The 9,465-nt window shown below is 44.4% G+C and overlaps 1 protein-coding gene across 1 annotated transcript; it reads right to left on the bottom strand.

Annotated features, from left to right (window-relative positions):
• Nucleotides 1-318: 318 nt before the first annotated feature.
• tob1a (transducer of ERBB2, 1a) lies at nucleotides 319-4,010 on the bottom strand. The gene is made up of 2 exons (XM_034593364.1): nucleotides 3,701-4,010; nucleotides 319-2,523 (listed from the first exon to the last, which is right to left on the bottom strand). Exon 2 carries the CDS (start codon nucleotides 2,308-2,310, stop codon nucleotides 1,285-1,287), a length of 1,026 nt encoding a protein of 341 aa, XP_034449255.1. The 5' UTR covers nucleotides 2,311-2,523; nucleotides 3,701-4,010; the 3' UTR covers nucleotides 319-1,284.
• Between the last annotated feature and the right edge of the window lie 5,455 nt (nucleotides 4,011-9,465).

The following is a 9,465-nucleotide window of genomic DNA, read 5'->3' as shown; positions in this document are numbered from 1 at the left end:
GGCTCATGGTGACGCCTGTGAACAAATGTATCTAGGTTACTGGTGGAGGATATTAAATGTGTCGCGGCTTTAGTTCTGCATAAGACTTATTAACATAAGAAAGTAATGTGTAGGACTCTGTGCTAAAGATATCTCAATGAAGCCAAACAGGTGATTAATAATGGATGTGGGTGTATTTAGAGAAAACCTGATTCTCCTGACTTCAGGGGATTTGCCCTGACATGTTAGAAAACCCTTAAATACTCTGATATAATGTCCCTTAAGACCTTTCGCAATCACTTAAACCACAACAACCAATGACAAACTGGAGAAGCATAATTATTTTCAAGCGTTTTAATACAAACTTAATAAACTATCAGTCCCTCTTAACATGTAAGACACTGACTCAGAATACTTTGTTATACCGTTTGTTTTATCAAGTATTGCACAATGTAGGTACAAAATTAATATACGATTACATTTTGTCCATAATATAGCAAAATTCTTTAAACTCTTAACAGAAAATACAACTCTTATGTTTTTTTTTCCAAAAAAAGCAAATATTCTTAAATCCCACCACTACGGAATATTCTGTACACAATCTTTAGAATAGTCAATGTTTTTTTTTAAAAGATGATTCATTTTATAATTTCAATAAAAAAAGAAAACATAAAGTTGCTGCAGCCATCACAGATCACTGGAGTAGTAAAAAGATATAAATGCAATACCATGTCGTAGAAACAATAGATACTCTGATATTTTACAAACTCTGTACTAAATTAAATTATACAATTAGAAAAAAGACCAGGAAATCCCACTTATTTATGCCAATTCCTTGAAAAACTGGCAGCGTCCAGTTATGTTTAAATACTGAAAGAGGCCATGACTTGTGGTGTGTGTTTATATTTTTTGTCTTTTTTTAATATCTTAAAACAGTCACATAAAAAAAATATTTTGTGCTTGGTTGGCAAAAGAAATGACAATGATGCATGTTGAAGTTTAGGTAACCAAGCTTGGACATCTTGTACTACAAGCTTCATCGTTTAAGGAAAACAAAATAAAAAATAAAGTATAACTCAAGGGGGCAAAGTAATTCACCCTCGGGCTCAAGCTCTTATAGACTCGTAACACAGATCTTACAGTTGACAAGTCACTTTTTCCTTTTATCCATGACATTCTGTTCTTGTTTACACTTTTTTAGACTTTTCTTTTTTTAAATGTGCATTTTTGTTTTGTTTCCTCCCCTCACATTATCTCTGGTCGTTTCTGTGTGAAGTAGTAGCTTAGGTAGTACCTTTACGTGTACTAGTTGGCCATAACTGGCTGGAATTGCTGGTTAGAATACTGCATGTTGTTCAAGCTGAAATTCAAGCCATCCATGAGGGACTTGTCGTTAAGGCCACCGTAGGCCGCAAACATGTCAAAGGCATTGCTGTACTGCAACGGGCTGAGGCTGAGCGAGCTGTCCCCGGGAAACAGAGCGCTCTGGCTGCCCTGGCCCTGCAGGCTGGGGAACACAAACTCCTTGGCATTGGGCGACAGGGCCGAGGGCTTCTGATGCTGCTGCTGTGCTCCGAGGCCCAACCCGTACAGAGAGTGCATGGAGGTGGAGATGGCTTTCTGTTTCAGGAGACTGTTCACATTCAGGCCCAGATTGGTGGGAGAGGTGCGTGCCACTTTGTTCGCTGTACTGCTGCCGCCGTTGTTGTTGTTGTTGCGTCCGCTGCTCTTCATCTTAGTGGAGCCAAACTTGGTGGCGGCGAAGGTGGCTGTTGTGAAGGTTAAGGGCTGCGTGGAGCGGGGCATAAATGTGGGGCTGACTGCTGCCGAGTGGCCGAAAGGGGGAGAGGGCGAGCTGGAGCCCGGGGAGGTTCCATTCACAGGCTCGTTGATGGGCATGAAGACCTGTGCATCGGGATTGAAACTGTTCTTGATTTCCTTGTCCAGATCAAGTCCCCCGCTACTAGCTCCACTTTCGTTGCTGTCATCAACGTACAAGACTTTGACGGGCCCTTTCTCCCCGATCTGATAGGACACCTCAAAGGGGTCAATCCACACGCTGAGGTCCTGGGGCAGGTTGTTGCGGACATCTTCGATGTCCAGTCCGCTCTCTTTGGCTGCCTTCTCCACCACAGGGTCCACCTTCTCCCCCACGTGAATGCATCTGAATCCTGAGCCCTTGTATGGCTTGTCAGGGTACCAGTGTCCCTCGTATTTCTGCTTCAGCTGGCGCTCCAGCTCCTCGCCGAAAATGTTGACCCGTCGCCTTGGCAGTTTGTTGTACAGGTACGAGATGATGAAGTTGAGAGCTACTTGGATTTCAAGCTGCATAGCTAACTGCTGAAGTTTACCGGGTGTGTGAAGAACAGGTGTGTCTGACCTTGAGTGTGTCCACTGGTTCTGCTTTGTTTATCCGTGGTTGGCAACACAGATGCTCTCCGTGGCAGGATGGCAAAAAGCAACCGGGACAAAACAGGTTTAAAAGCAAAAGTGCTGGTTTTGTAGAAGTGGTGTCCTTCCACGGGGTGAGATATTATTTTTTTCCTGCAACAATTGGGAGAGAAAAGAAAAAACGTTTAATCATTTGCTTCGAGAGTTTAACATAACTTCACAAGTAGATGCACATTTTAAATCACCACAACAGATCCCTACAGATCATCTAATCTTTTGAACACTTTAAGCCTTTCATTATTAGGTGTCTGTTTGGAGTTCCAGTGATCGTTGCCATTTTGACTGCTGTGAGCTCACATATCATAAGCCCTCACACAACAGACAGACTCACAGCAAACCTCGGACAAGAAATAAACACGCAGCTGTTGACCAAATAATAAAAGATCAACCTTCTTCCTCGTCTGTCACTGGGCTGTGCACATGTTGTTTATCTGTCAAAAAGTAAGGAGGCACATCCACCTCACACCCGGACTCTGGAATCCTGTTACATAACAACACTGGTGAGCACCGATACAGCAGGAAAACTAATGTGAGGTTGTTGCATTTAATTAAGGAAAGACAAACTGAGGGAGTGCTTTTCTGTGCTGGAAATAATTTGGGGAGGAGATCACTGCTGACAATCTGGGGCTGGTTACACAGCAGAGTTAGTCAGATCCCTTGCTACATTAAAAAAGCAATGTCGAAATAAGGAATATGGCAACACCCATATGTTTGGTATTCTTGCACAGACGAGGAGGAAATACTGAAATGAAATATGGCAAACTGCACGGTGACATTCAAAGACACAGACTGTTAAAGAATCGGAGCTGAAGGAGAGGATTCAGACTCTTTGAATACGTGAATGTGGATGTTTTAAATTTCTATTCGAGCTGCACAGGAACAATAACCGCAACGTCCATCTCCTCCCTCCTGGAAACAGTCGCCTGTAGCAGATTCATCACAGTTGTGACATGGCTACAGGTCTTAATTCGTTTAATTAAAATAAGCAGCAATGTTGCTTCCTGTCAGAAAAAAAAAAAGGTGCAACACGGTAGAGGGACACGTTGTAAATTCAGCAGCACAGGTTCGAGTCCGATGGGAAGAGTGTTTTTTGAAAAATAATATTTTTTAAAAAAGGTGTAAAACTATACACTTTTATCACACGTGCACGCGCCAGTGTGCACGCTCTCTCACACACACACCCCTCCCTATCTGACGCAGCAAATCAGCTTAGTGTGAACAGAACCACAGTAAACACATTAAAACACAACGAACACAAGAGGATACTCACTTTTTGTAAAAAATAAGGATTCTCAGTAGTTCTGAAGTACCGTTAGTGAGTGCAAATAGAAAAAAAAGCTAAGTATAAATACTTTCTTCACATAGAGGATATTATCAACAATAGAAAAAGAGTATTCCAGTACGTGTAGATTTCGGAGGATTGACGGTTTGCTTCGGTTGCTGTTTTATTTTTTTTAATTCTTTTCTTATTTTAAGGTTATTTGGCGTCGCTCTTCCTCGCTCCTCTTCCTCGGTGTGCAGGCTCGCGCAGCGGCTCCCTCCTACTCGGGAGTTTTGCAACTTCGTCCCACTCCACGCGCGGCGCTGCCTGTATTTATAGCCTCCCTCCGCCGTGGGCACGAGGTGGGCGGTGATGCGGTCCCGGAGGTCAAAACAATACGAGCGACCGCGATTGGTCCCGAAGCGCGAGTCCCGCCCTCGACGCCGCCCTCTGATTGGCCGAGGAGCGCCGTCCATCAGACACATGTGATTCTGAGAACCAGGGGGAGGGACGGCTGTGATGAGCGCTGACGTCACAGATAATTTAGGTCTGTGCTGACAGCAGAAATAATGAATGTTCAGACGGAGATTATTTATTTATAAATATGTTCCGGTTTGAGTTGTGTTGAAATAAACTTTTTAATAATCCTGCACCGTGTTGTAATGTTGAATTGTATGTGTTTTACTGACTAAACCGTATTATCCAGGAACATATCAGCTGCTCTAACACATGCATTTAAGCACATTTTAAAGTATGCACCATATTACCGACACTAAGATCAATAACGCACTTCATCCATTACAGCCACACTTATATCAAATGTGTATTATTCGTGTGTAACATGCAGGGTGTTGAGTATATTATAAAAAACGTGTTGTGGTTTTAGGTGGACGCACAAACAGGAGATTCCCCACAGCGGAACAATACAGCTGGCAGCCGTGTGGGTGGTGCGGAATGCTGTGCGGACAACACGGGCGCTGATTGGTCCAGAGCGGGGCAGGAGCCCTGCGGTGAGTGGTGGGTCCGTATCCAAGGTGCTGATGCAGGCCGCGCACGTCATCGCTCGGCTGAACGCACGCTGTTGCCAAATTTAAAGTGCAAGGAAACACACCGAGGTATAAATGTATGTATGTGTGTGTGTATGTGTGTGTGTGCATGATGTGAAGTCACCGCTGCACAATGTCAGTGCAACTTTACATGTGTGTTGGGGGGGGGGGGGGGTGCGTGTGTGAGGATATGGAAAGAAAAGGTTCAGCACCATGTATATTGTATGAAAAAGCAGCAGCTGTCCCATTATTAATGTTGTAGTTTAATGTAAGAGAGAATAAAGTGAGTGTTATCTTAATTATAATACTATATATGAGATGGAGCGAGAGAGAGGGGGGGTAGATATATAGATAGATAGATAGATAGATAGATAGATAGATAGATAGATAGATAGATAGACAGACAGACAGACAGACAGACAGACAGATAGACAGATAGATAGATAGATAGCCAAGGCCCAACATTTGTATTTTTCCAACAAGATCCATGAACTATTCTCTGATAAATCAACAACAGATCTCGCGATGTTAAAGGATCCGCACCAAAACCTAATGGGTTCTTTCCTCACCAGAACTGCACCCTTCCTCCCAGTTTCACGATACCCAGTCCAGTAGTTTTTCTCTAATCTTGCTGACTGACACTCAAACAAGCGCAGACGAAAACATAACTTCCTTGGCGGTGGTGACAGGAAGGCTTAAGAAAACGTTTTTAAAAAAGTAGATTAAAGCAAATCCATATAAGAAAAGAACTAATCATAAAGTCTAAAGATAGGACTTTAAACAAATAGATGGGGATGCTTAATGCCACAGTGTTTTGCATCCATCAGTGTGGAGCCTTATTTTTGTCCTCACAGCAGGTGGTCTTGTATGGGAAAGCAGGCCTGTTGCTGTGGGTATATATCCGCTGACAGCGTGGACCTCCAGACATTCTTCATGCACTTAAAGGCTTGCCAGGCGCAGTCATGTGCTCGCTTGTGAGCTGTAAAATGTGTGCGAAAGGGCTCCCACGGAAAACGCACTGGGGATCGAATGTACATGGGAAAGACGGCACATCCAGGCGAGGGGCAGGGTAGAGGAGAGATTAAATGTTTTGACGTCTCAGACTGAAAGTGGGAGTGGGGGGGGGGAGCCAGCTGGCTGCCAACAACAGAGCCACTTCCACAGTCCTGGCGAGGCCTCGTGGGCTGTTTTCCCTGTAAACAGCTCAGTGCAAGCTGACTGTGTCCTCCAGGACCACAGCCCTATAGACGTTCTCTGATAGCTGCTGTTTACGGTGGTTGGAAACTGTGCACGGCTCTTATGCTCCGTCAGTGTGCACATTGTGGTGTCTGTATTTCCAAGTGGTCACCTGACAGAGCAAGGTCAGCAGCCGTAATGAGCCACGCTAAGACGGCTGCGTTGTCTTAGGGTGTAATCCTCTAATGCATCCTGCGCTCGCTGCCACTTCTGTCACTATCTCTAATCCCCCCCGCCTCCCATCGGTCGTCAGTGGTTTGAATGTGGGCAGTGGGAGAAATTAAGGGAAATGAGAAATTTTACCAAACGCTGTGGCTCATCTTCAGGTTTTATGAAAACCAAACTCAGGAGGGGCGAGCTGTTTCAAGGATTGTTTACACTCAGGGAGTATGACACCGAGGAGGTGTTGGATATCCTGGTATTTAAAGATACACCTCCAAGACATCGTATTGCATAAGCAGCATTTGTCAGAAGACCTCAATCTAACATCCCTGTGATGAAAACAAACTTGACTCCCTGACTCCCCTCCCCCCCGCCCCGACAGCACAGACTGTCCTCCTCCACTGTTGCTCTATGACATAAACATACAGGCTCCTGTGATAGGTCCAGATACATAACTCTGCTCAGCAGCAGATATGTGACGAGGCATAATCGACCTCTTCTGCTTTCTCTCTGAAGCAGCAGGGGAGGGAGAATAAAACGTGATAATTGGCAAGGAAAAATTCGAGAAGGAAGAGAAATCACATCGGTCTCTAAGGCTCACACACGGCTGCTTCATGTCTGCCTCGCCCCCTCCTCCCCGTGCGTTTTATCCCTTTCACGCCCCCTCGCCCTCCCTCTCTCCAGCTCGGGCGGAGAGCCTTTGACGTCACTGGTTGTTATTACTTAACACAACTCTGCAGAGCGCCCCAGGCACCTCGTAATAGACAGATGCTTCGCTCTCGCTTTGAAGAGTAAATGAGGTGGCGGGTAAGACACGCAGCGAAGGGGACTCAGAATGGGAGACGAACGCTGTGGGTGCTGCTCTGCCAACCGGTCTCAGTGTAATTTGCTTTTGATCTGTTGAATGACGTATTTGCGAGAGGGATTCGTTGGAAATTAAGATGCTCACGAAAAACTGCGATGTCACTTCAAAGAAAATGTCCAGAAAAAAGTTGAAGGAACCCAAAATCCGATTCTCTGTCTAGCCCTCAATATAAACTGATCATGTTATTATGTATGCTACTATTTGGGCGTTTTCACACCTGAACGTCTTCATATCTGTTACAGTGATCACGTTCGATCCGGTTTGTTTTGGTTTTGCATTACAATACATTTAAGACATTGCTTGTTTGTAGACGTGTGGCTGACGTCGGCGTATTGTCACTTCAGCTGGTGCATAAGCTAATGTTTATGATTAAAGTGTAAAGAAAATAAGTAATATTTCATTATGAAACAAGAACATGAATGATCCTGTTCACAGGTTGCAAATTATCGCATCAAATTTAAATAAATACATTTAATACAGTCTAAAATCAAGATGGAGGATCTTGGATAAGTAATAACATTAAAGGTTTTCTCTTACAATCGTTGATCTCTGACAAATTGACCCAGTCCGTCCTGTGGACCCAGTGACCACAGAATGAAAAGGCTAATTGTCTCAGTACGGACGTAGATATCGATTCAGCGGGGAAAACAGTAGACTGCAGTTAGTTATGTTACCATGGCAACGCAACACAACACCCAGATATCATCAGCATCACTTCACCACAGCATTACCTGCTAAAACCTCACTGGAGCTTCAGCAGCAAACGGCAGTGAGTGTGCTTCATTGTCCTGCAGCCTTCATTCATTGTACATGCTGATATTAAATGTGAAAAAAGAAACAATCCTTTTCTCTAACCTTCAAATCAGTCAATACCTCATTATTCTGTCTCTGGTACATGACTTGACCGCCCTGATAGAAAATCTCATCCACTCAACTTCACGAGTGACTGAGCTCTTCCTGGTGTCACCGGGGGAATGACAAATTGTACTAGTTCTTTACCCAGTCAGTTGTGGCGCTGTGTAGTTAGCGGCATGCAGCGAGTCAAACGCAGCATACATTCACATGGTGGATTTACATGGCAAAGTACTGTATATGTAAATATGGAGGTTATGTTACCAGTTGTCACGGCAGCAGAGAAGCACCGTGTCTCCTGCTCGGTCGCCTTCGTAGCCCACTAAGGCTGTTGCATAATTCATCCTGTGGCAGCCCACCGGGACAACATCCATGGATCTATGCATGAGAGTATCCTAATATTACCCACCCCGAGCTGTGTAAGATGTCTCACTATTGATTCACGGTTACTTTCAGAAACATGAAATATTTTTATAACGTTGTGTTTTCATTCATCCTGCGTAGGGCTGTGTTACTCGTTGAGCCATAGTTTAAAAGTGACGCTATCAAACGAGATATAGTATGAAGTTGAATCGACAGCATCTGTACTTATGTTGCCCTTGGATAACAGGCTGCTTGAGAGACCTATAGTACATATGGAACTTTTCTATAACATGGTACCCTTTTGTTTATGTTGCATAAATAACCATAGGAACTGCATTCAGCTGCTTCTGTACATTCTTCATCTAATTTCCACCTCACTTTGACCTTGTAGCATTAATGTAATACCCTCTCAGGCATGAATAACACAGCAGAAGATTCTCTGCTCAGAAGTGCCCACAACAACTCAGAAATCTCCAGAGCATTCAGGTGAGGGGTGGTGCAGCAGGCAGAGCCAGGAGGTAAGGCATTGATTCCGCTGAGGAGATTTTCACGTGTTTTTGTTTACAGGACATCGACAACCGTGTTGGCCATTATCCCCAAAAACTCCCCTAATATCTCAATCGGTGTCTTCTGTGTGTGTGGCACTGCTCTGTGACCTGGATATGTTTGAGCTCTTTTATTTATTTTTTATTTTTTTGCATCAGTCGCACGTTAGAAATGTCGGCTCACCCCGTGGAGAATCCTGAAAATGATTTCCTGCTGTGCTCTCACATTGGCTCCTCCGGACTTTCTGCAGACTCATTACTCAGGGGCTGGCAGGAGATAGTCCGCAGAATGTCCGGAGGCTCTCACTGGAACATTTGCGTTCACAAAACTCTGGAGTTCAGTGCATGTCTGAAAGCAGCTTGTCAGACACAGACACCCACACACGCATGAACAGGTCGGTACAAGTCAGCTGTCCCAACGTCCCTCAGTGTTGTACGTTCTCATGAATGTGTTGACACCTAGTTTTTTTATAAAGCTGATTCTTCTTCATCCTACATTTCTCCTGCTTTTGTTGCTCCACCATCCACCACGCTGTGACATTATGATGTAAAAGGGAGACAGACGTAGGGAGGGAATCAATAATATGCCTGCATGTGCTCTATACAACTCAGTGCAAGCACACACACACACACACACACACACACACACGTACACACCTTAGCCCCCAGCTCTCTTTGCCCATAAACTGTCCCAAATGATAGAGC

This window comes from Hippoglossus hippoglossus, chromosome 8 (assembly GCF_009819705.1).
Source record: "Hippoglossus hippoglossus isolate fHipHip1 chromosome 8, fHipHip1.pri, whole genome shotgun sequence".
NCBI lineage: Eukaryota > Metazoa > Chordata > Actinopteri > Pleuronectiformes > Pleuronectidae > Hippoglossus > Hippoglossus hippoglossus.
Note: the sequence above shows the minus strand (reverse complement) of the source record. Positions and strands in the feature narration are given on the sequence as shown.

What these genes read in the sequence shown, in the direction of transcription:
- tob1a (XM_034593364.1), bottom strand. Translation starts at nt 2,310, where the DNA reads ATGCAGCTTGAAATCCAAGTAGCTCTCAACTTCATCATCTCGTACCTG.